The following is a 27,581-nucleotide window of genomic DNA, read 5'->3' as shown; positions in this document are numbered from 1 at the left end:
CTGGGAAGCACTGGGTTGACACCTTCATCAAGCCTACTCTGCTTGTTCATCAACTTCTGCATAGTGAGAGGGAGGCAGACTTCCTGCTGCAACAGCTAACACTTGAACGCATGCTTCCCTACTTCTTTGTTGCTGGTCACCATCACTATTCCCATTACATCACCTTTCACCTTCTGGAGATGCGCTATCTGCTGCCACCAGATGCCAAGTCAGAGCTCATATCAGGTGCTTTTGTGTGTCGTCGCCAGGAAGGCATTTGGAATGGTGTGAGCTCTGATCAGTTTGGTGAACAAACTGCTATTAGAATTGGCTTTTGCCATTCATGACTTCACTTTTGCATTGGTGTTGCAAAATTTTCAGCAGAAAATAGTCATGGACATTTCATGTGAACCTCTATTTATTCCTGAACGTAAAAAATAACCCCAAAATTGAATTCCTCATGTCAAAATCATATGGAACAGAGGTATTACACAGGATTATATGTTGACCGATTAAAAACCTAGCCCCATCTTCTGACCTGTAGCGGCCATCTTGAATTTATGCAAATTACAGGAGTTCCCCAAGGTAGCCACCCTGGCAACCAACCTGAATTTTATTAATGGACCCATGTTAGTCCAAAACAATCATAAAACCATACACTTTCCACATCAACAAGGTTGACAATGGAACACATAATGATGGCAAATGGACTAAAGGTGGAATGGAGTCTTCCCAGGTCTCGAAGTATCCATCATCATGCGTGTGCGTGTGCGCCGTCGATTGTTATCTCAGATAATTTAGGTTTCAAAAGGTGGGACGGAGTCCTCCTAGGACTCGAAGTATCCACATTTGTTTTGGTGAAGAAACGTAATTCATGGACGAGGTTGTGAAGTTTTGTTGTTCTCAGAGTTTTGGTCCGAGGGCTCTTTTCAGGATCGTCACCAAGCCCCGGACAGTCTCCAACTGTAGTTCGTTTGTGGTAATGTTCCCGAGAATGGTTTTTCAGATCATTCTTGTTGCTCTATTTATCACTGGTACAACTTCAGCACTCCTCAGCTTCCAGGGTCTTTTCACTTCATTCTTGAGATCTTGATATTTGGTCATTTCCATGTTGTTTAGACTAAAATCACTGGGTAATGAAACATCAATTAGCAATGCCATCTTTTCCGTTTTGTACCTGAGTACTATGGTGTGTGCGTGTGTGTGTGTGTGTGTGTGCGCGTGTGTCCGTTCAGGCCATCATTTTTTTTACCATGAGTAACATTTATTATGAGAATATGGAGAAAGTAATTAAAAATCGGACCACTGGACCTGTAGCTTATCTGAGCCCTGGCCTAATGTTGTAATCCAAATTTGATAACATTTTAACTGGTGGGTCTGGTAAAGAAGAAGATTTTTGATAGAATTTACATGATTTTCCCCAAAATTTACTGAGGCTGTCATATCGACACACTTCCGGTCATGCGATTGGCATGACCTCTGCAATTTAACATCAGGACCCTGTCGTAATGTTGTAACCCAAATTTGGTAGCATTCTGACTGGTGTGTCTGGAGAAGAAGATTTTTGAAGGAATTTACTAAGTCTGCCATTTTGACCAACTGAAAGTCAAGTGACGAGAATGAGCTAAGCAATCCGCGTTTCCAGTCAGGAGCGGAATCTTGCTGCCAAATTTCAGCCGGATCGGCCCAGTGGTTTGGCCAAAAAAGTTGAAATAGGAGACGGACGGATGGACGGACTGACAGACGGATGGTGCACGATAGCAAAACAGTAGAATCTGGATAATAAACGTATGCGCTTATTTTTAGATTTAGTGGAATGCAGGCACCTATTTTCCATATGCGCTTATTTTCCATACGCGCGTATACGTATTCATAAAGCCATGATATGCACTTATAACGGTAAATGTCTTCAGATTGGCTGCACAGATGTCAGTTTTTACGTCATCACAATTTTAATTGTCCGTACCTCAGAAGCAAATACTAAATACACTTTCAGTCCTCCATGCCCGGGTAAAAGGCCCGTCTTCTGCAACCCTATCTCCTTCAAATCTTTCTCACTCTGAACAATTATTTCCTAATTCTTCACCATTTGCATCAAGCCTTCATGTTAAGTCTGAATTTCTTACACGTCTGGTACTGATTCTTACAAGAATTGTAAAACACGATAATCTCAATCTTCTTTTCATGGGTGCATGATCGACGCTTCACTGGCATATCTATTTTGATCGTGATGAAAAACGTTATTTTACGACCTTTTATCATAAAGCGTCGTAAAACACCATTTCACGACCCTTGATTAAAAAAAAACGTCGATTCCAATGTACAACTCTTGTGCCAATGCCAATAAGACATGAAACACTGTGTGCTTGAGTTGATAATATTTTCAGCTTTCAAAGCTTTACGATGACATTTTTAATGGAGAAATGAAATAAGAAGGCCCTTGTGTGCTTACTAGCTCAACTGGAACATAGTTCCAGGAAGCTTATGGGATGGTGTGTCGTCCGTCTGTCCGTCCGTCCATAAACACTTGCAGCTTCTTTTCTGAAGCTACACACAGAATTTCTATGAAACTTGACCACAGCCTAACATCACCCAGTATGTACCAAAGTTTGTTCACGGCATTAAAAAAACATCTGGGTCTGAGGGAGTCTACGGAAGGAGTTTCCTGGAAAGGGGGGCGGGGGTTACCCCCAAAAAATGTATTTGCTTTCTTCTCCGAAACGACACGAATTTTGATGAAACTTGACCACACCCTTCATCATCTGTGATCTACCAAAGTTTGTTCACAGCATAAAAAAAATCTGGGTCTGAGAGGGTCGACGGAGGGAATTTACAGGGGGAGGGGGAGGAGGTTGCCCGATAAAATAAAATCTGTGTCAGAGTGAGTCTACGGAAGGAGTTTATGGGGGGGTTGCCCCCCCACAAGAGGTATTTGCTTTCTTCTCCGAAACCACAAACACAATTTCGATGAAAGTTGACCACAACCTTCATGTACTAAAGTTTGCTCACACTATTTAAAAAAATTAGGATCTAAAGGGGTATACAGAATGGTTGGGGTGGGGTGGGGGGGGGGGTCCTCCAAGATAAGTATTTGCGATAACATTGGTTCATTGGTACATTTTGCTGATTCCGTCCCAGGTTGACTTCCTCTTCCATATCATTTGTATAGCATCCAGGGTTATTGCCCCTATTTTTTATTTTTCATATGCGCTTATATTCATGCATCAAATTCTTCTGTACCTTATCTGGAATTTCAATTCCACATAAGCTAAAAATCACGTCAATATGTTAAAGTCAGTCATATTGACTATAAATAGCCCATTTTATCCCATCGCAGTGCGCCAAGTGTGAGAAGCCCTGTTTGTTAGCTTATCTGGAATTGCAATTTCAGACAAGGTATTGTCTTCATGTACCGTAAGTCCATCTCATATTTTGACTTCTCTGGGCAAACAGCTGGGCCGATCTGGCTGAAATTTGGCAGCAAGGTTCTGTTTCTGACTGGTAATGGGGCTTGAAAAGCTCGTTCTGGTCAAGTAACTTTAAGTAGATCAAAATGGTGGACTCAGTAAATTTTCAAAAATTTCCTTCTCCAGACCGACCAGTCAGAATGCAACCATGTTTTGGTTACAACATTAGGCCAGGGTATGGATGTTAAATTACAGAGGTCAAGCCGATAACGTGAACAGAAATGTGTCAAAATGTCCAGCTAAGTGAATTTTTTGGGAAAAATCGCGTAAATTCCTTCAAAAATCTTCTCCAGACCCACTAGTCAGAATGCAACTAAATATGGGTTACAACATTAGGACAGGGTCCTAATGTTAAATTGCGGAGGTCATGCTGATCATGTGGCCAGAAGTGTGTCAAAATGGCAGTCGAGTAAATTCCTTGAAAAAAACTTCTTCTCCAGACCCACCAGTCAGAATGCTACCAATTTTGGGTTACAACATTAGGCCAGGTTTCTCTTCACACAGGCCAGACCGCACGTCCTGCATTCATTCCTACCCTTTTTCTCTCACCCTCTCGCCAGCCTTACGCCCGTCACCCCCACTGACGCCTTCATTTCCTCACCACCACCCATTTTTTTTTGTACTTTTCTCACCCAAAAAATCCAGTTTTTTCGCACGAGACCACGTGAGGCCTCAAAGGAGAAATACAAGGCAGAAGGGGAAGGAAAGTCCTGTAGCAGAAGGATCAAAAACAAAACAATTATATATATAAAACCACTGACTGGTACTTGAAAGTTATCCAGATGTTCTGGGTTGGATTTGCGAGGAAGCGCCACATCAACAGGGCTGTGCAATGATTTAAACAATGATCTCTGGACCTCAACCCACCTGACTTCTATCTTTGGGGTTACCTGAAGGATAGTGTACCAGGGCAGACCTCGGACTATTGACGGCCTCAAAAATGCAATAGCCACCAACATCACAGCTATTCCGGTTCAGGAATGCAGCTCAGTTATCGACAACTTCAGCAGGAGGATCCATTTGTGCCTGCTGCAGCAGGGCACTCTTATGTTTTGTGAACTGTCTTTTGAAATCGGTTTCATTTTTGTTTGTTACTTTATTCTACAATACAGCATTACAAAGATTCTTATGTATAATTTTGTCATGGTTTGTAAATAGTTATATGTGGATGTTTTACTAGTATAAGAAATAGCACATGTTCCTTGTCATAAGTCACTCCAAGATATTATCTTTGAGCATCAGGAAGTTTTAGTTTATAATTTCAGTATTAAATGTAAAGAGGAAAATCTTTGTATTCCTAGACTTTTCTCGATCTGTCTGTGAGAATGAATCAGGTCCTTGAGAATGTCTGTTCAAGATTCATCTCTCAACAGTCAAGAATCACGAGAAAAAACAAACTACAACGACACTTGGTGGAGAGCATACCTACCTCCTCCAGGCTGAACAATTTACGTTTTGTATCTCACCGATATGCCGGATCTCAATTCGGATCTTCACCCAAGTCGATACAATTAGTCTTTGGCACACACTCAACCTATCGCAAAGTTTCATCCTAATTCGTCCACAATATTTTGAGATATCATGTTGTACAGGGTGTTTCATTAAAAAAAAAACTCAACCCAAAGTTGTTTTTATGCTTTTTAAATTTTCTATTAAAACAACATGAAATCAAAATAAAGACCAATTACTGCACCTCCATCAGTGCTATTAAGATGTCAGAATTTGTTTTTACATGTGTGAATGTAAAAAAAAACAATGTGTATTGAGCATTTCATTTTCTTTACTTGAAGGCAAGTTCGACAAAAATGTGTTAATAAGGAAAATGTAAGCGAAATGAAAACCTTCCAAAAATTGCTCAAAATACAGGAGCTTGGAGGGAGAGTGAGGGGGGAGGGGGGCAAAGGGGGGAGGGAGGGAAGGTTTCACCCACCTCGGCCACGAAACAGGGCTCCACCCCAAGTCCTCGCTCAGAGCCAAGACTGCCGCCAAGGGTGTATTCAGTTACCAAGCAGCCAGCTAGCGCTTGCCAAACCATCCGTTCCTTAACGGTTTCCAATGGCACGCTTGCTTGAGTGCTTTTATGCCACTTGGCCAGCGCTCTTAAACTTGGTAACTGAACACACCTCAGACCCCCGGTCTTATTAAGAGTTACCTCTTCAAAATTTAACAAGAACCCTGAGTAACAGCTAAAGTAAGGCCACATAAAAAAATTACTTGTTTAGCATCCACCTCTTCCAATTTTTCCAGGTAGGGAGGGAGTTTATTTTGCTTTATTATTTTATGAATGGAGTGGCGGCGTGCCTGGCGGACGAAGACATCTCTGGTATTCATGGTCAGAAGGCAAGTTAGGAAGGTACAGAAGAACAGGCTATCAGCAAGTGAAACAATGGAAGTCTGAATAGGTTTCCATGCATCCATTTTGAGGAAGGATAAAACAGCCAGATTGTACAGGGCAGAACCATGTGCTTTCAACTCTTCTGATGCAGGAAGGATGAATCAAGCTTGAGATTCTTCTGCCTTTCAAGTTTACGGAACACAGAGAAATGACAAAAGGTATCAGGTACAGTGGTATCCTCGACTTGAGTGGGTGGCATGGTTTTGGTCAATATACCACATGGCATCGGTTTTGATATTCACAAATGTCAGTCCCAAGGAACCCACAGTATCAGTTGACCAGCCAACACAACTTGTTTCCAACCACTTCAGAATAGCATTCTTCAACTTGGATTTCTGGGGATGGTGCTGTTCAGGGAATGCTGGTGGCAATGATAGGGACTTTAAACGTGTATTGGCGTTGGCCATCAACACACTGAACACACTTGGCTTTGCACTGCCATTGTCATCAGAGTCTGTGTCACCATGCCCACATTGGTGCACTTCAGCAGGGATCAGAAACATGACGAATGAGCCAAGGTTTTTCACCACATGTCACAGATGAACTCGACGAGACCTTTGTCAAGTCCTTGATGGACTTGCTTATCCGTACCTTTACACATGAGAATGCACATCACATGTCATCATTGATAGGATCGCAGTCGTACATGCCATTGCAAAATTCACAATACAGTTCCAAAAGAGTGATATCCACGGCCAGCATACAACCAAACCAATCTTTAACTGGCACACTGCTGCCTTTCTTAGCCACACAACATATCAGAAATACCATTGTCAGTCTACACAAAAGCATGTCCTACTTTGAAACTTTCCATTCACTCCATCTGTCATTGAACACAGCATGCATGCATCAGCAACCGGAAAACAAATGGCATCGATGTTAATGCGCATGCGCATTAGTGGGTACGCCTTTGTCCGATAGAGGGGCCATTGTCGGGATGTTCGTCGGTGGGTTTAAAAGTGCAAACATGATTCTACACTGTTCTTAGGCGGGAAAACGTTGTTTTGACAGTTTTTACACTTTATTGGTTCATGAGCACCAGCCAGAGTGACCACTATATTCCTTATGTCTGTGTGTCTGCCTGTCTGTCTGTCTGTGGGTCTGTCTGCCCAGAGCATAACGCCATAGACTTTGATCCAATCTTGATGAAACTTGGTTATGTGTTCGATATCAATGTCTAGTTGTGTTTTCCTGGATGAAACACAGCTTGTGGGTGGACCCACACCCCAAAAATAGCCATTTTAAGGGGTCGTCGAATTAAAAATCCGTCTTCTCCAAGAGAATTGACTGAATGGAATGGGTTCTTCGGTATTTTAATGGCAAAATGAATTATCTAAAACTTGTCATCCGATTTTTCATTTTCGTCCCAAGGTCAAAAACTTAGAAAATTGCTAATTTTGACCTAAAAAAATAATACGACCGCCCAAACTTTGAGAGCTCGGATGACAATATTTTTTATGCATAATCTTGAGGTCATTCCCCACCTAAAGTCTTGAAACCATTTTTCTCTATCTCGAACACCTTGCCCGTGGCGCCCTCTTCAAGTTTGTTTTTACGCTGATTTCATCAAAGTATGGATAATCCGAGGAGTGCGAAATGCCATATAGCCGATATGACGTTGTATTGTTCCTGGAATGCTCCAGAGGAAGTTTTGCACCAAAGGTCATAATCCTTGATATTTGACCTTTAAAGTCCACAAAGGACAAATTTTCAAAGTTGTGGGAATCACACCGGGTTTTCGACCTTCTTCGACGAACTAACTCCAATAAGCAATAGCACGTATCCTGTTTCCTTATTTTAATGTCCACAACATTGTTTTGTGACCTTTAAGGGTTAAGCAAAGGTCAAGTTTTGAAAGTTGTTGAACGAAACCGGGTTTTCGACATTTTGCAGCTAATAACCAGTCACCCGTACCACATCATGTTGATCGTTTTTATAACTTGGTCAAAAATTATCACATTGTCTCATCCTTGACTTCTGAAACAATCTACATCGTCAAATACCGCTCGTGAACCATTGTTGTCTTCAGACTTGTTTTAAGGGTTTTTTGAAAAATAAATAATAAAAAATTCAGGTCGGGAATATTTCTCAGGTCGGGCGGGGACGCTAAGCAAGTAATTTTTAGATCCTCGTGGAGGATCTCGAAGTCTTACTCACGTTGTTGTTCTTCATCTTCTTCTTGTGGACTTTTTGTTTCACAGCCGACAGTTTTCATCGAAACGTCCTGAAACTTGGCATATATATGTAGAAATACCCTGCACAGACAGTAACCATCTCAAATTTTGAAAATTCCTCCTAGAAAAAAGTTGACGTCATAATATCGCCGCTAATGGAAATCGCCTATACCATTATCTCCGAAACTAGGCAAGCTGTTTGAATTTTGTTTGCGGGAATCAAGCCGGGCATTAGCACAGATAATTTATCGCAAACCCGATACATCACAATGACGTCATATTCGTTTTTATGACGTCATCATTAATAGGATGAGGATCTTAGCTCATTTGAGCTTGTTTTTTATGTGGCTTAATGGAAACATTTGAAGCAGGCTGTGTGAAAAACAAGCTTGAATGAGCTAAGATCCTCGTCCTCTTAATGAAGACGTCATAAAAACGAATATGACGTCATTGTGATGCATCATATGTGCGGTAATTAACCTCCACCATCGAAGATGGATGGAGGTTACTGTTTTCACCCCTGACTGTTTGTTTGTTTGCTTGCTTGTGAACAGTATTACGGAAGAACTCCTAGACGGATTTCGACGAAACTTGGTGGGGGGATTAGGTCTGGTCCAAGGATCATGCCATTCGAGTTTGGACTTGGTCCAAAGTCTAACATGGTCGCTATGGCGGCCATTTTGAAAAAATATTTCAATTTTTGTTTTTGCATTTCTACATGTTTTAAGTGATTTCCAACCTCCCCCCCCCCCAAAAAAAAAACTTGGAAAATTGTGGAACTTCTTTTTCAAAAAAATTTCGATTTTTTTTTTTTGGGCATTTCTACATGCACGTTGATCTAGTTGCCTCTGCCACCAAAGGTGGGCAGAGGTTATGTTTTCACTCATGTCTGTTTATCTGTGAACAGGATATCTCAAAATGTTGTGGATGGATTCAGACAAAATTTGGTGGACAAGTTAGGTGTGTGACAGTGATGAAATGATTAGAGTTTGATGAAGATCCAGATCCAGATCCATATCCAATAATTTTCAAGTGATTCTTCACCACTGAGAGATAGGGACAAAAAGTGTGTGTGTGTATATATATATATATATATATATATATATATATATATATATATATATATATATATATATATATATATATATATATAAAATCATGATATCTCGAAAAGTTATAGACCGATTCGGATGAAACTTGGGGACATGCTGGGTGTGTGACAAGGAAGAATCGATTCAATTTTGGTGAAGATCCGGATCCAGGAATGTTTTTGAACCCAAGTGGCTGTGTTACGAGCCACTATTCAAACCTTGAACTACCTGAGTGGTCAGATTTTTCTCCAGGGAGCCCTGGGTGTGGAGGCTGAAAGTCCAAGGAGCTCAGGGTTCAAAAGGTTAAGTGAATCTTTACCATTGAGAGATAGACTAAACCAATATATAGCACGATATCTTAAAAAGTTGTGGACAGATTCGGTTGAAACTTGATGGACAGGTGGAGTGTATAACAAGAAGAAATTATTCAATTATGGTGAAGATCGTAACCGGATACGATAAAAAAATATATTTCTTAAGTGATTCGTCACTATTGAGAGATGGGGCCAAAAACAATATACTGTCAGACCCTGACATTCGCAAGACTTGTGGACCCCACATATTCGCGGTTCATAAAATGTAACCTGCTTCTACATTTGCGGTTCCACTACTTCCAGACCCCGTGTATTCGCAGTTCATAAAATGTGACCTGCTTCTACATTCGCGACTCCATGCTTCACATATTCACGTTTTTTTTTGCAGGTGTATTCGTGGTTTTTCATGGGACTTTTGATTTTCCTTTATGAATCACGAACCGCTGAGAACCTATCCCCCCTTTTTTCCATTGAAACAATGCCTCGATATTCGCGGATTCGGCATTTTTCAGGAACGTATCCCCAGCAAATGTCGGTCAGACTGTATAGCACGATATTTCAAAAAGTTGTGGACGAGTTATAACAAAACGAGGTACATGAGTTGTTAGGTGATAAGAACATGCTGATTCGATTTTGATTCATGTCCGGATCTAGATCCGACCTTTCAGTGGGATACAAAACGTAAACTGTTCAGCCTGGCGGAGGTATGCACTCTACTAAGTGCCGTTCTAGTTCATATCTGCTAATGCCCTGTTCGATTCCCGCAAACAGAATTCAAAAAGCTTGCCTAGTTTCGGAGATAATTTTTTAAGCGATTTCCATTAGCGGAGATATTTTGACGTCATAACTTTTTTCTAGGAGGAATTTTCAAAATTGGTGATGGTTACTGTCTGCGCAGGGTATTTTTACATATATATGCCAAGTGTCAGGAAGTTTCGATGAAAACTGTAGGCTGTGAAACAAACTAGTTTCGGACGTAATGGTATAGGCGATTTCCATTCGTGACGATATTATGACGTTAACTTTTTTTTCTAGGAATAATTTCCAAAATCGGAGATGGTCACTGCCTGCGCGTGGGCTTTCTGCATATACATGGCAAGTTTCACGAAGATCCGATGAAAACTCTGGGTTGTGAAACAAAAAATGTCAAAAAATAGGAATGACGTCATAAAAATTGATATGACATCATAGCGATGTATCATATGTGCGGTAATTCATCTCTGCTGATGCCCTGTTCGATTCCCACAAACAGAATTTAAAAAGCTTTCCTAATTTGAGATAATTTTTTAGGCAATTTCCATTAGCGGAGATATTTTGACGTCATAACTTTTTTCTCAGAGGAATTTTCAAAATCGGAGATGGTTACTGTCTGTGCAGGGTATTTTTACATACTAGTACGTGCCCGTACGTGCGTGCCCGTACATGCAAAAAGAAAAAAAAATTGAAAAACTGCGAGCCACAAACAACAACCACACAGGCTGTTCTTTCGCTCTCGTGTGCTCGTACGTGCGTGGCCATACGTGCGTGGCCGTAGGTGCAAGCAAAAAAAAAAAACTTTCAAACCGCGAGCCAGAAACAACCACACAGGCTGGTCCTTTACTCTCGCGTGCACGTACGTGCGTCCCGTATGTGCAACCCCACCCAAAAAACAAACAAAAAAATAAAACTTTCAAACCGCGAGCCAGAAACAAACACACAGGCCATTCCTTCGCTCTCGCGTGCCCGTAAGTGTGTGGCCGTATGTGCAACCCCTCCCCGCCACCACCCCCAATTTTTTTTCTTTCAAACCTCGAGCCAGAAACAACCACACAGGCCGTTCCTTCGCTCTCATAAACGACGACTGGACTGGGGCATTGTGTTTATCTATAAATGCGCATAAGAAATCGATAAATCATTAGAATACATGAAGTCATCACTATCCGGAAGTGGTGCGTGCCCGTACGGAATGTTCACATGCATTCCACGAATTATCGCTTGCATTGAAGTAACAACTGCTGTGATACTTACACACACAGAGTTAATTAAAATCAAGTTTACCTCCCTGTCTTTGCTTGCCATGACATTCGCTGCCATTGACCATTGCCACTCCTACGTCACGGAAACGAAGGCACCAATCCCCATCGTAACCGGCATACGCCAAGTTTCAGGAAGTTTCGATGAAAACTGTCGGCTGTGAAACAAAAAAGTCCACAAGAACAACAACGTAAGACTTAGACATCCTCCACGAGGATCTAAAAAGTACAACGGCAACGTTTCACACAGTTCACCAGCGAGGAGAGCGAACCCGCCAACAATTTGATGAAATTAAAAAAAAAAATTAAAAAGGGTTTTTAAACAGAAGAATGTACCCGTTAGGATCGGAGGGTCTCAAGTGTGACAAAACTGTCGTACTGCACCCCCCCCCCCCATTAGGACAATCCTGACGAGAGAGAAGAGTTAATAAAAAAAAATCTTCAACAATTAATCTCCCCTTGGCTTACACGGGGTGGGAAACGGTGAGACGGGGTTTACACCGACATTAATCTGAGAGAGAACGTTTTCATCTTTGGAAATAAATCGGAAACTGAAATCCTCCCATTATATACTGCATCGGGTTTTTACCTCAGCGGGTCCACATCCTGCCGCGTACGTACTTTGTAGATGGCCTCCATGGCTCTATGGCTGAGGTGTGTTCAGTCACCACGATTTTAAACCGTCGATAAGGAACGGCTAGCTTGTCAAGCGCAAACTATCTTGCTTGATCGCTGAACACAACCCTGTAACCTGCAGACGTGACGACCCTGACCTCTTGAATATAATCCTTCACCGCGGAATGGGGTGACGTGATAATCGCCATTTTTTTTTTCGTGCGAATCGACGAACAAATTCCTGGCTCGACAAACGCGTCAATGATGGCGCATAAAATGAAGTGCAAAAATGTTAAAACAACGCGTCATTGTTATATATAACAATAAAAAAGGATAGAATTGGAATCGAGTTCAAAGACGTCGAAAAGAGAATTTGACTTTCGTCACCACGCCGCGAAATAGTTCCTCGAACGAAAACACAAAAGAGAGAATAAATCGGACATTAATTGAAACAACTTGTGATCATATATGATTTTTAGGAAGAAGGTTGCTATTGTTTTGAGAAAGCGTGAGATATTTTGTAAAAAAAAAAAAAAAAGGAGCCCAATAGGTTTCTGAGGCGGAGTGATTGAGCGAAAGGATTCAACGTTTTAAATAAAGCCGTGGTGAGGCGAATTCCCGTCAGCCGCGAAATAGTTCCTCGAACTAGAGCACAAAAAAAAGAGAATAAATTGGACATTAATTGAAACAACTTGTGATCACATATGATTTTTAGGAAGAGAGTTGCTATTGTTTTGAGAAAGCGTGAGATATTTTGTAAAAAAAAAAAAAAAAGACCAATAGGTCTCTGAGGCGGAGTGATTGAGCGAAAGGATTCGACGTTTTAAATAAAGCCGTGGTGAGGAGAATTCCCGCCAGGACTTCATTTGTCGTCTTCGGTTAAGCGAGTTTGGCGGCTTTTTCCTGATTGAGCGAGGTAAAGACGTTCAAGCACCTCTCTCGTTGTGAATGATTACTTTAATAATTATTTACATGATTCTGATTGTAATCAGAACAACGATTGTCGACGGGAGTTTGGTTGTGTGATCAGTTTGTGTGCTCAATCAGCGTAGTTTTATTTAATTTAATTTTTATTTTTTTTAATTCAAGTTGGATTAATTCTCCGTCTGTTTTTATTGGGGTCGTCTTTTCTGACCTGGTCATTAGCGTCATCGAAAAGATGGATCCAAGGAAAGATTACCAGCACGGTCGTGCCAAGGCAAGAGCACGGGGTCGAACACGAGTGACTGAGGTTGCACCACAGCAGCCCGGTGCCACTGGCGATAAGGTGTGTACATTGGATAAACGGGTAAGGCAATAACCCGAACCCCAACCCCATTCTGCTAAACTGGAAACACCTGCTCCTTACGGGTGGTGAAGGGATGAGCGGTTGAAGCACATTCGTACCATTTGCTTGTAATTCCCTCTTCCTCCAGCAGGGGTTAGGAGACCACGTGCACTCTGCCACGATCACCTGTTCATTTGGCAGGAAATTTGAAGTTACTCCGCAAGTTCGGAGCTTTCACACGACACTTTCCTTCCCCCGGAGGGGTGGGGGAGGGATAAGTAATTAATTGGGCCGATACCCCCAGGATATTTTAATCCTCCTCAGGACCATGGTTGTGTCGGAGCGAACGCTCTACCCCGGGGTATTGGATGTAGTGCGAAACGAGTGGGATTTCTTTGACGCAGGACTTCTGAAATTGTATGAATAGTATGAATGTATGAAGCCTTTCGCGCATGCGCAGTGTGTTTACAGTCACTTGGTTCTGTTCCCCGGGCCCTTTTAATGAGCAGGTTGCGGGTCACCAAACATGTTCTGAAAATTTATCAATATGATTATATGTGCATTGAATAGTTCGATGCAAACTATTGTGGTTGCCTAACTATTGGGAACATTAATGAAATTTAACTCTGAAGTTATTTCTCGAGGCTGTTGAAAAAAGCAGCCGCGTGCCATGTATGGATGGTGACGTCACGTTCTCCAAAACAAAGCTGACGCTCACTCGCTCATTGAAGTGTCCAGTTCAGCAGGCCGTTCTTTCGCTTTTTTTTTTATCCCCCGCCGCGTGGCAGAAGGGGGATATTGTTGTCACCCGGGTTGTCCGTGCGTCAACATTTATAGCTGTGAGTGCGATAACTCATAAACTGTTCACCATATCGATTTGAAATTTGGGTCACACATGTACCACCTGAAAAGGAAGAACCCTATTGATTTTGGGCGTGGCCGGATCCAAGATGGCTGACTGGGGCGGCCATCTTGAAAATGTTTTTTGTAATAAATGGAAAACCGCTTGTCTGATTTCAATTATTTTTTTGTTACTACGTTCCTCACCCCTGGGGAACTTTTTTGAGATGATGACCAAATGGTGTCCCTAATAAAGCCGGACCAAATGTACGTCCGTACATCAACAATTTTTCTTTCCGATCTTGATGAAACTTAGTATGTGGGTAGAGGTCGATGAGTGTTGCACAACGATATAACTTTTGTCCGGGGTCAAGGTCACGAGGTCACATAAGTTATAAAAATCGCCATTTTCAAAACCTATCTAAGTCTGCCATTCTACAAGATATTCGGCAACTGTTTATTGATTATGATAGTAAAAAAAATATTATATTGTATCTAACTGGACAGATTTTTGAATTTCCGTCCCGTTTGGCCACCACGTAACCTGGAAGATGGTCAAAAACACCTCCCGGTACAAAGAAAACTTTTTACTTCCGATCTTGATGAAATTTGGTATGTGGGTTGAGGTCGATGAGTGATACCCAACGACATATTTTTCCCCGGATTCGAGGTCAGGGTCAAGGTCACGAAAGTTGTGAAAGTTGCCATTTTCAAAACCTATCTAGTCTGTCATTTTAGGAGATATCTGGCAACGGTTCATCGATTGATAGTAAAAAAAACATTATAGAGATGACAATCACCCCCACACGGGGGTAATTTTTTTTTTTTTGAATTACTAGTGTGTGGCTGTAAGTGCAAAAAAAAAAAAAATAAAAAAAAAAAAATAAAAAAACCTCAAACCGCGTGCCAGAAACAACAACCACACAGGCCGTTCCTTCGCTCTCGCGTGCGTGGCCGTAAGTGGGAAAAAAAAAAACTTTCAAACCGCGTGCCAGAAACAACAACCACACAGGCCGTTCCTTCATTCTCGCGTGGTTGTACGTGCAAAAAAAAAAAACCTTTCAAACAACCATACAGGCCGTTCCTTCGCTCTCGTAAGCGACAACTGCATTGGGTTTATAAATGCGCATAAGAAATCGAGAAATTATTATAATACAGTAAGTCATCACTATCTGGAAGTCCGTACGTTGTAACCCGTAATGGGGAACGTGCTCTAACTTGGCCATAACTTTGGAACCACTTGTCCGATTAATATCAAACCTTTTGAAAGGCAAACAAACAGATTGCTGGAATTATAGAAGGTAGATACTGTAGGTGCAAAATGCCAAGAAATGTGTCCTGTCATTGGTTTGGTAAATAAATGGCCATAACTTGGGAACCACTTATCTGATTAATATGAAACCTTGAAAAGGCATATACTCAGGTCCCCAGCAATATACCTGGCAAGTTTCAATTACATCGGACCAGTGGTTGTCGAGAAACAGCGGGGACACACACACACACACACACACACACACACACACACACACACACACACACACACACACACACACACACACACACACACACACACACACACACACACACACACACACACACACCTGGAATTATAGAGAGATTGTAGAACAAAGTTTTATTTGGATATCTGTACATCATGCCTCATACGTGTGTCATCATGCTTTGCGAAAATGGCTGGAAAACGGGTAATCGCCCCCACCGATTCCCAAAGGAATCAAACATTCGCCGGCAGTGGATAAGATTTGTACAAAGAAAACGGGTAAAGAGGACCCTTTCGATAGACTTGTCATTTGTGGTGACCATTTCACAGCCGAAGATTACGAAGGTATAAACACATCAAATCACCACTGTGAATATGAGTTGTTGGTTGACTCGTTCTCCAGATACTGCTCTGTCACAGAATCGATTGTTGAGTTTAAGTGAGAAAAACCTTGAAATGTATTCTTAAAGAATGTATTAAAGTATTCTTAAAGAAAAACACAAGCATGAAAATATTTGTCAACAAATCAACTTATTGTTGATTAAATTACTTTTTTTAACAGCATCAGCAAATTGGGCTATTTCATTTCAATTGTAAAAAAATTGATCAATTTTCCACTTTTTTTTCCCAAATTTGGTAGAAAATTTCCCAATGAGGCTAAACATGTTTTGTTATTTATATGCCACAACAGTCTCTTTAAAGTTGGGGTTTGTTTTAACTGTTCACTTTCACTGGGGTCAAGCTCAGCTCTCAGAAATACTTCAACGCCAAGGCTACGGTGTATAATATATTTGGGTCCATTATTAATTCATTCTTTCTGACTCTTGAGTGACTAGAGCAGCGTTTCTCAACCTTTTTACCCTTGTGGAACCCTTGAAATAGTTTTCATGTCTCAGGGAACCCCTGCATAAAAATTATTATATACCATTATTAATATCTCGCTCTTTTATACTTTTATCGTAGTTCACGTGTTAAATATAATTTTTTTTTTTCGGATACCTGGTTTAAGGAAAAAATGACTCCCTTTTTGTCAAATTTATTGGCAATGAGATCATTTGTGATCATTTGCAATGAGATCCACGTCATCATTTGTGACGTCATTACGTACAGGCAGTGTGCCGTGTTCAATGACGAGTCGTTATTCCGGGCGTCCATCGCGCATCGTGCTTCGAGTGGGTGAAGTCATCACGTACAGGCCGTGTGCAGTGTTCAATGACGAGTCGTTATTCCGGGCGTCCATCGCGCTTCGTGGTTGTTATGGTTGTTTTAATATAACATTCCCTATGGTTGTTACAATTGTAAATGATATAAGAGGTTGAAGCCTCTAATATAATAACCAAGGAGTTTCCAACAATATGCCGTACGTGTATCGTAAAATTACGAATATTAAATCAAACAAAAACTACTCAAAAATACATTAGCCAATTTATTACTGTTTCTCGCGGAACCCCTAGCGATCTCTTGCGGAACCCTCGGGTTCCGGGGAACCCCGGTTGAGAAACACTGGACTAGAGGGTTAAAAATTATTATATCAAGTCACAGACGAATCAAACTTTACATTATTTTTTGCATCGAACAAGAAAATGAAAATCGACAAACCAATCTGTCTGGAGTCTGTCAGTGTGAAGTGCTGAGCAGTCAGTCCTGCCACTTGTACACGAAATAGGCCGTTTTCTGGCACTTGCAAGTGGCTCAAATTTATATGGCTCAGGGCCAGAAACTCTATAGTATAAATTCCCATCATCCTCCGACTCGTCCTCGGCAATATCGGAATGAAAACGCTCAATTTCATCGCTGCTGAAATTACTCTCTGATTCGCATCTTGCCATTGTTCATGCACTGTTTCCGAATGTTCACGAAGTTTTCGGAGAACGTGACGTCATAGCATCTTCTGTAAATTCCTGTCTGTTTTTCGATCACTGACAAAAGTTTTGACTTAAAAGTTAATTTTAGCATATATTGAGTTTCAAATGTAATAAAATAATTGCCCAACGATTATTAATGTGATTACAACCTTCGAATCACACGGTCATTAGCGACCCAAAACCTGCTCTTTAACCTATCTATTGCTGCTCGGGTGAAATGTATAAAATCGTCTTTTCAACATTTAAACAAAAGAGTGACAATTTCAAAATGGTTAACCGTAATTGTGTTCGTAAATGCTAATTACATTCACAGGAATGTCGGATATACGAGAGCTGTCGAGTTCCTTCCAATAAAGCAAGTGGGCTGTGGCAGTGTAGTACACAACACTTATTCTTATAGCGCAACACATATTTGTAATACACAACACTTGTAGCAAGAGATGTAACATTTTGAAAGTTGATTGAAAACTTTGGGTATTCAGAAGACCCAGATATGATCTTCCCATCGCTGTTCAGAAGCACCAAGACCAGATACAGTGTCTCCCTTGGTGAATTTTACCTGGTACATCTTGTTTCCACGTAAATATACAGTGCCGAGGAAGTCTACATACCTTTCAAGCTTTTCACCTTTTGTTGCAATTTGATTCCATGTTATAAGGCATGAAATCGGACATTTTCCACCTTGATTTACACATCGGAACCCACAACTTCCAAGTGAAAAAAACAAATTCTACAAATTTCAGAAAAATAATTAAAAATACAAAACTAGAATATTTTGTTTGGATAAATGTCCACCACCCTGAGTTAATACTTGGTGGAAGCACCTGTGACAGCAATTACAGCTGTGAGTCTGTTGGGATTGGTCTCTACCAACTACACACCTTGGTTGGGTAATATTTTCCCATTCTTCTGCACAAAACTGTTCAAGCTCAGTGAAGTTGTGTGGGGAGTGTTGATGGACAGCAATCTTCAAGTCATGCCACAGATTTTTGATTGGATTTAGGTCGGGAATGTGAATGGGCCACTCCAGTGTAGCTTTCGTTGTGTGCTTTGTGTCATTGTCATGTTGAAAAGTGAACTTCGATCCCAATTTCAGGTTTCTTTCAGAGGGCAGCGGGTTTTCCTCGGATTTTTGTGTATTTTGCTCCATTCATGCTGTGAGCAGCAATGCCAACCCTCCCGATTTCATCGGGAGGCTTCCGAAAATTCACCCAAACTCCTGCCCTTACGATCACTATCCTTATCCTCCCGAAATTTTGATATTTTTGCACTGTTCACTAATCAGAATGTACTAGTATGAGAATTGAATGAAAAGCATCGTCTGCTACGTATAGCATGTGGTAACTCCATAACGTTCGCTGCTACCAAATTGTACGTAAAAAATTGCAAATTCAAATGAGGAGCAGCGAAACATTGGGTCTGGATCTCGCTTATGCGATCATGCACTGAGATTTAGTGCATGCGGTATGTGTGCAATACAGTGCATGCGGTATGTATGCACAGTGTATATGCATGCGATACGCTCACTGCATGCAGCTGGGCCCCGTACCAGCCCGGCGGTCGCGACCACCGTGCGGTGTTTAATTTAACAGCCGCTAGAGTTCTACGAGTCGCGCTGCAGCTGTGGAACATCGACTTCGAAGTTACCGATGCTTCAAGCCCTCGATGTTGATTACGAAATGGCAGAAAAGAAGCTTACGAAGACCAAGAAATGGTCTCAGAAGTACAAGACCGAATACAGTCTCCAATACCCGTGTATTCGAAAGTCTGAAAGAGGAATTCATCATGCGTATTGTACAGTATGCAGCGTTGATATTTCAGTTGAGCACGGAGGTCGCGATGATATTCGGAAGCACGTTGGAAGCAAACGGCACACAGACATTGCAAAGGAGAGATCTTCGAGCACGAGTACCGGTACACTTCTGAATTATTTCACCAAACAAGGGACAAGCGAGGAAGAGGATGTTACCCGAGCGGAACTTCTCTTTAGTGGATTTATTGTGGAACATAACTTGCCCATATCAGTCTCAGATCATGCTGGACCTCTATTTCAAAAGATGTTTCCAGATTCAAAAGTTGCTTCAAAGTATGGATGTGCAAGAACAAAAACTTGCAAGATGTGCAAGATGTGCAAGAACAAAAAAAAAAAAAAAAAAAAAAAAAAAAATAACAAGAACAAAAAGCAAGAAAAAAGAAAAAGAAAAAAAGAACAAGAACAAAGAAGAAAAAAAGAACACTGGTCAATAATTTTTTACTTTCTGAATGTTGTCTAGATTTCTACAAGTGAATTAGGGTATTCTGGCACTGCTGAATCAGGAAATGGCATCCGTTTCTCTCCATCAGGTCAGGTTTTTGTGCTAAGTTGATTTGAAAAAATCAGATCTTGTGACAAAATCAATTACATTTTTGTGGCATCAGCTGATTTTTGTCAACACATATCATCCTAAACATGTTTTTAAGAAATAAAAAATGTTTTGCCAACAACATTTATTGATTACATGATAGAAACATCGATTACTGTCATCTGAATGGTGGGCATTGATAAAGGTAAGTACAAGTAAATTGCATGTTGCGTCACCACTGTTCAAACTTCAGGGCTTGAACTTCCGTTTCTTCGAACTCCTGGAATGTTCAGCGGCAGGGAGGTCTCTCTTCAGATTCCAACAGTAGTCAGCCATCATGACTGCGTCCCAGCGACCCTGATACCTGGTCTCCATCTCCTTCATGTCCTGATGGAATCTCTCCCCCTGCTCGTCACTCATTGAACCCAGGTTCTCAGGAAACCGGTTCATATGTGAAAATAGGTAGTGCATCTTGATGCTCATGTTGCAGCCCAGGTTTCTGAAAGCAGTCAGCATGTTGTTGACAAGTTCTGCGTAGTTTCTGGCCTTATTGTTGCCAAGAAAGTTCTTCACTACCAAAACAAATGTCTTCCACGCTTCCAGTTCCACTTCGTTCATTGAGTTTTTGAACTCTGGATCTCTGATGAGCTGACGGATCTGAGAACCATCAAAGATGCCAACTTTCAACTTCTCCATGGTCAATCCTGGAAAAGCCTGGCACAAGTAAGTGAAGCACTCACCATCTTTGTCCAGAGCCTTGGTGAACTGCTTGATTAAGCCGAGCTTGATGTGCAGCGGTGGGAAGAGTATTCTGTCTCTGTCCACCAGAGGGTCGTTGATGACGTTCCTTTCTTTGCATGGCACCAATTCCTCCCGCAAAGGCCAGTCCTTCTTCGTGTAATGCTGAGCACGGTCCCTACTATCCCACATGCACAGAAAACATGGGTACTTGGTGAAGCCAGACTGTTGTCCCAACAAAAAGTTCACCATCTTCAGGTCAACACAAATAAACCACTTATGCTGATCATAACCAATTTTCTCCAGCACGTACTTCACCGCTTCATACTTCTCCTTCAGTGTAGTCGAGTGAGCGATGGGTACAGAGGCAAACTGGTTGCCGTTGTGTAGCAGAACACATTTCAGTGATCGCTTGCTGCTGTCAATGAACAGTCTCCAATCTTTGGGTTCGTACTGTGGCACTCCAAGCTTGAGCAGAAGCGCATGTCATAAATTGGCGCATGTAGGTATTGTACATTCTTCAGAGTTCGTTATTTCAAGAAATACAACTTTTTTGTATCACATTATTACAAAATCTGCCCCATTAACTTTAGTTTTGATCCACAAACTTTATGCTTTGCCTCACCAATTTTTGGAAGATTTTGAGGTTTTATGACTTCAAACTGATCCCTTTTCGACATAATCACCTAGAACTATCGTACCTGAATACTTCTTGTCATTAAAATAATTATTTCCAATTAAAACAATTATTTGACATGACATTTTACGCCCACCAACTTCTTCTAAAATGCTCCACACATGCGTACATGTGAACAAAAATGTAAAAAACGACATGTGGCCATATCTCAAAAACTTGACCTGATTGAACAAAACTAATGTGAGTTTTGGATTCAGCGCATCAGATTCGTCCTAAATCAGCTTAAAAAATGCAGACAACAAATTTGTTGTTGACCAGTGTAATTGGTGAGTTGTCAAATGTTACTGCTTCATCTATTGCCGATATTGCTAGACTAGCTCCATTTAGCCTAGCTACAGACGGTAGCAATGACAGTGGTGAGGCCCAGCTATATCCTGTCCTGATTTCGTACTATGACAACAGTGCTGGGATTGTGAAGCAAGGTTTGCTAAGTTTGCCTGCGTGCAAACAAGATTCCACTGGAGAAAACATTTTCAAACTGCTTGATCATGAGTTCAGTGACAGGAAAATTCCGTGGGGAAATTGTGTTTCCTTTTGTGCTGATAATGCCTCTGTCATGGTGGGCAAGCACAAAGGAGTCGCTGCTTATATCCACAAACAAAATCCAGAGTGCTACATCATGGGATGCCCTTGCCATATGATGCACAATACGGCCAAGAAGGCGGCTCAGGCCTTACCCATTGAATTAGATGACTTTCTCATCAATATTTACTACTACTTGGACAAAAGTAGTAAACGCGTCAAAGGAGTGAAAGCACTGCAAGAACTCTGTGATGCCCCGACACACAAGATTCTGAAGCATGTCGCAACAAGGTGGCTGTCCCTTGGTCAGTGCCTAGACAGGCTGATTGAACAGTGGGAGCCACTTCGCCTCTTCTTCAAAGAAGAAGTACGAAGAAAAATGCAACCAACTGTAGCCAAGACTCTAACAACGAGCAAGAAGGACGGCACTGTATCTACTGCCAGTACTGGCACTGCAGGATCAAGCACTCGTGGAGCAGCATTCACCACTACCACTGCAGTATCTGCTGCGAAGAAGACAGCAGGGACAGCACCAAAACCAATGCTGAGAGCAGGTAGCATCACCGGCCCTTCATCACGTTCATCTACAAAGTAGATCCCTTCAGAGTCGAGAAAGACTGTGATAGTCCCATCTACAGGCAAAGAAGGACCCAAGTTAAGTTCTGCTTTTGCCAAATCACTTGATAGAAGCTCAGCAAAACCTTCGAATCAGAGGTCTTCTTCCTTGGCTGCACCTACCTCAAGCTCTCTCCTCAAACGTAAAATTGGATCTGATACTACGAGTCTGACCTCTTCTGCTGGCAGTAAACGCAAGTGTGATCGCCCTGCGGCTAAGTGTACTATGAGTTCTACAACTAAAAGCGCATCTTCCTCAAACACTGTGCAGGAATCTAGAGAAAAACGTGTCAACAGGATGTTCTTGTCTCCACAAACAAAACTCTATTGTTTCTTCCTTCGATATGCTAACAAGCTTTTTGAGAAGGGGAATCTTCTGCTCCAAAGAGACGAACCCTGTATTAATCTCCTGCACGGAGAATTGAATGGTCTTCTGAAAGATATCTTCGTATGGTTTTTGAAACCATCGGTGTCATCGGTTGCTCTGGTAAATGTACCCTTCTCTGACAGAAATCATCAGAAGAATGATGAGGACCTCATGATTGGGAACGATGCCAAACTGTATATAAGGGAACAAAGGAGTCTCAAGAAATCCACCTTCACTCTGAGTGAGTCAGACATCCAAGGTTTCTTCAGTGCAGTTCGCTCATATTATGTGAAAGCCTGCAATTATATCTTCAAAACCTGGCCGCTAGATGATGAATTAGCCAAGCATGCTCAGGTGCTGGATGTTAAGCTACACCAAGAAGTGGGGTTTGACTGTGTGGAGTTTTTCATCAAGAAATTCCCCTGTCTGTTCAGTGGCGGTGATAGTGACATAGACAGTCTTGAGAGTGAATTCGCTCACTACCAGGCAGACGCCTCCATAGCTACAATTGCTACTGAGACAGTGAGAGTGGATGAGCAGTGGCATCGGATTTCACAGCTCACAGATCCCTGCACTGGTGCCAAGAAGTATCCTAATTTGAGCAAAGTGATGAAGGGAATCTTGGTCATTCCTCATTCGAACGCATCATGTGAGCGGGCACTCAGTCTTGTACGGAAGAATCATACTGAATTTCGTCCCAATTTGAGTGTCAAAACCCTGGAAGCTCTCTTAATTGAAAAACTAGCTCATAACACCCCTTGCTACCAGAGAGAATACAGCAAAGACATAATCAGAAGGGCTAAAAGAGCCACACAGCTGTCACTCAGCAAAGCTGCCATGGAAAAAGCAAGCAGCAGTAGTACCAGCCAGTAAGGTAAGAAAAATATTGCTTCTTTTGTGCTTTTTGTTAATCTTTGATTGTCCCCTAACTTACTAATATTAACATACATGTAACATTAAAAAGTGCACAATTTTCCCCTTTTTTTGTTCAAAAAGTGGGAATTCTTAACATGTTAAATGCTCCAAAATAGGGCTCAGAGGGCACTAGAGAGCGTCTAGAACCCCAGAGCTTCCAGGGCCCTAAGGCGGGCCCTGGACCCCGCCGCAAGGGTCGAGCGCTCCGCGCTCGAGATGTGCGCTTCGCGCACATTATTTGGTGTCGGTTGAAAATCCTCCCTAATTCTGATTTCCAAAAGTTGGCATCTCTGTGTGAGATGTGGTGATACCATCTCAGACTTATTTCCAGTTGTTACTGGAGTTCATCAGGGGTGTGTACTGGCCCCCACACTGCACAAGGCTCACTTGGCTGCGCCTGCATGCGTTTGAAGGTACAGAAGTATCAATTCAATTAATACCCATGACCCCAAGAAAAAGTGGTCAACTGTGTACATAATAAATAGATGGAACATGGCCTGATGGCCTGAACATGGCCTGAACAGGAAAAGGGCTAACTGCATATGTAATTGTAACGAATATATTGATAACTTTGTGTTACTCGGTCTGTCACTCGTCGGTCTCATGTTGTGGCGAAGCCGGACGTCTTGGTACCCGGTCATCACTGCCAGCAGTTATAAAGTGGCAGTTTCAGCAATTATTATTATTTTTAATATCATGTCATAGGTGGCTTCATCATGATGTCGCCATTGCATATATTGAACCCTTTATCCAATCGGTATGAAAATGGAATGGTCATCTTTAGCTAAATTGTAATTGTATTTGGCGGGGGGGGGGGGGGTTGATCTCATCAGTCATGTGGTTCGACAGCAATGTATAGTTTTTTTTTTTTTTAAACAAAAAATAACCTTTCAAAAATCTACAAAACAGCTGACGAGATTGAGGCGAAACTTACAGGTATGATTGCCTGTAGATGAGGAACAAAAAGTTCTCCCCATATGACGTCATATGGTTTGGCAGCTATGTTTTTTTTGTTGTTGTTGAAGAATAAACCTTTAATAACCTTCTACAGAATGGCTTGATATATCGAGGGGAAACTTCACCCACATGTTCCCCAAGCCTCTGGCAAGGAGAAGACTGCTCCCTACTTCTGGCTGCAGTGTGAGTGTGGGGCTCGGTGAACCCTGCCCCTTTTTACCTTGGACGGGTGCCCGCTCCATCGATGCTGCTAGAAGCTCCAGCGTTGTTGTCTTCCTCCTTCCCTTTCCCAGCTTTTCATTGGCCCAATTGTGTTGCATTCGTATCACGTGGGGGAGGTGGGGAGGGGGAGGCAACATTAAGGGGTGGAATGTTCTTGCGTCTTCCAGCAACTTCCATTTTCACCCTTGGTTCCCCATGTCATTGTGGTTTTCACCTCGGTGCAGCTGGTATCAAGCCCAAGGGAAGAGTCTGCGTGTGCTTTGATGGACCTCCGTTAGCTTTTACATGTTGCTGTGTTTGAGCCTGTGGAATAACTGCTGAAACTTATCTGTCCAGGTTATTTGTTGCTTTCACACTTATTTCTCAGTTTTTTTTTTTTCTTCACAATTCTCTTTATTCACTGTAATTCTTGCTTTTTTTTCATCTTTTTTTTTTTACTCTTCTTCTCTTTCATTATCTATCTCTCTAAGGAGATGTGAATTATTGCACAAATTTTTCTGTAAGGCTCACTTGGCTGTGCCTGAATGGGTTTGAGGGTTGTGGAGTAGCGGCTGAAACCCGAATCCTATCCAGGTTCCTCCTGATGACTCCACCGTTGCTCTTTACTTCTTCAGGTCCCTTCTTGGTCTTCCGTTTCATTGTGCAGCTGTTCTCAAGTGAGGCAATGGTTTGTGAGTTCTTTTGTGCAGGGAATGGTTTGCACACTGATTTTGTCAAGTGTGTAATGAAGTCGATACGAGAGAATGATGTGAAATGTAAGATAGTCACAAATAAAGAGCTAGAGAAACGGAGATGTAGAAGCAAGTCGAGCTACACTCAAAGTACATGTCCCCATGCCAAATAAATATTGTCCTCCAGCACACGACATTGCCAGAGCGCCTTTGGTGTCCCGCAAATCCAGCATGCAGCATGTGGAGACTGAATTAGGAAGGAACTGTGTACAATAATTGATTAATTGCATAGTTAAAATCGCTAAAAATTGTAAAATTAGTTTCTTGATTAATTGGCTAATCGCATATGTAAACCACCACTGTTTCATCCGAACCTAACTTTTGGAAAATTCATGAAGCAATCGAAAAATTAAATGTATTGATCAATAAATCAAAAATACCCTTTATCACCAAATCACTGTCACTATCGTATTCAAATATCAGCTTCTTCGTTCAAAAGTTGCCTGAGATATTTCCCAGATGAGAAAGAAAAATAAGTAATTAATAAATGTATAGTAATTAATTAATAATTGAAAAAATACCGTTTTTGCCAAACTGATTGCTGGGTGCTGAAGACGTCATGCAGTGCCTGGAGATGGAATAGGGTGAGAGCTGTGTGCAATGGAAGTGAAAGGAAAAGAAAAGAAAACTGCCTATAGATTCCATGGACAACTCCACTCTTGGATTACTGACTTCTTCCACTCTTGAAGTCAACGTATGGCTCTCCAGAATCCTTTCTTCTCTCCCTGTCAAACCTAGAGTACACCAAGGAAAGGCAGTGTTCTCGGCCCTATCATATTCCTCATCTTCATCAATGATCTCACTGACTCCAGTACCCTCTTATATCCCTCATCCTTCAGACAGGCAGCAGCCTATTTGGTCTCCTCAGACATTGACAAAATTCACAAACTTGTCAAACACTTGGAACATGTCTTCCAATTCTGAGAATTATCTCCCTCGCTCTCCCTCTTTCTCCCTCTCCACGAAATGACAGTACTGCAAATCCTTCCATCTACTTTCTCACCAACCCTCTCAGAGGTTATCACTCAAACTCGTGGGTCTCGCTCAGCCATAATCTCTCTTGGGCAAGCTACGTTTCAAAGTTGGCCGAGAAAGCCAGATGCCGACTGGGCATCCTCTGTTGTACAAAGTCGTCCTTTGGCATATGTGAGCAGCGATCCACCTGCAAGGCTTTCATCCACAGCTTGATGAAGTACTGCACTCCACTGCCTCACATCTTGCTCAGCTCGACGCCATGGCAACCATGGCTTTCAAGGTCATTTGAATCTCTCGCGATGAAGCAGAGTCAGGCTAATCGCTTCGCCATTGTTGACAGGTCATTGGTCTCTGTTCTTCCACCCTCTGTCCTCTCTATACCCCTCTTAATACCCCCCCCCCATCCACTCCCCAATATCTGCAAGACGCGAGCGGTCCACCAGCAACCCCCTGTGAGTGAAACTGCCTAAATGCTGAACCACCGCTTACCTCCACTCATTTATTCCTTCCTTGTTTTTTTTTCACCCCATCCCCCTGCCTGTGGAACTGCCTTCCACTCTCTTCAATCTCATTCTTCTCTCAGAATCTTCAAGACAGCTGTTCACCACCATCTCAGGTCCAAAGCCCTGATCTTTTCTGCAGTCGTTAAACCTAGAGTCCCTTTTCGAGAGAGTAGCGACATAGAGGGTCTGGAAAAATCTAGTCACGTGATTGCGTGGAGCCATTTTGAGTCCATCGCGGACAGAATCGGATGCATATCGGTCAGCGTTTTAACTTTCCCGCTGGACGCAGCATTCTCATTCGTGTTTTACATCGATTTTACGACAAAATGACAGGTTGTTACGCCTTTGGGTGCACAAATAGAACTGAGAAGGGATTCAAGATGTATAGATTTCCATCAGATGCTAAAAGACGGAAAATCTGGGAGAACAGAGTCAGTCGTGTTGGATGGAAAGCAACTTTCGTCAGTTCTCTGCCAGGTC

General features: G+C 41.9%; 2 protein-coding genes across 3 annotated transcripts in view; one reads left to right on the top strand and one right to left on the bottom strand.

Annotated features, from left to right (window-relative positions):
* Positions 1-12,655, bottom strand: part of LOC147012645 (uncharacterized) — a 145,522-nt gene extending 132,867 nt beyond the window's left edge. The window contains exons 1-2 of the mRNA XM_085853691.1: positions 12,022-12,655; positions 11,458-11,590 (exon numbers count right to left, since the gene is read on the bottom strand). Coding sequence (XP_085709817.1) covers positions 11,458-11,483 — 26 coding nt within the window. The 5' untranslated portion in view covers positions 11,484-11,590; positions 12,022-12,655. The remainder of the gene's footprint in view (positions 1-11,457; positions 11,591-12,021) is intronic.
* A 164-nt stretch (positions 12,656-12,819) lies between these two features.
* Positions 12,820-27,581, top strand: part of PIWIL1 (piwi like RNA-mediated gene silencing 1) — a 133,482-nt gene continuing 118,720 nt past the window's right edge. Inside the window, exons 1-2 of one of the 2 annotated variants that reach the window (XM_085853689.1) lie at positions 12,820-12,963; positions 13,194-13,335. In XM_085853689.1, coding sequence (XP_085709815.1) covers positions 13,207-13,335 — 129 coding nt within the window. In that variant the 5' untranslated portion in view covers positions 12,820-12,963; positions 13,194-13,206. The remainder of the gene's footprint in view (positions 12,964-13,193; positions 13,336-27,581) is intronic. The other variant, XM_085853690.1, reaches the window with a different exon arrangement.

Source organism: Eptatretus burgeri, chromosome 14 (genome assembly GCF_056783735.1).
Source record: "Eptatretus burgeri isolate ZD-2024b chromosome 14, Ebu_testis_v1, whole genome shotgun sequence".
Lineage (NCBI taxonomy): Eukaryota > Metazoa > Chordata > Myxini > Myxiniformes > Myxinidae > Eptatretus > Eptatretus burgeri.
The sequence above is the reverse complement of the archived record's forward strand: the minus strand, read 5'-3'. Positions and strand labels throughout refer to the sequence as shown.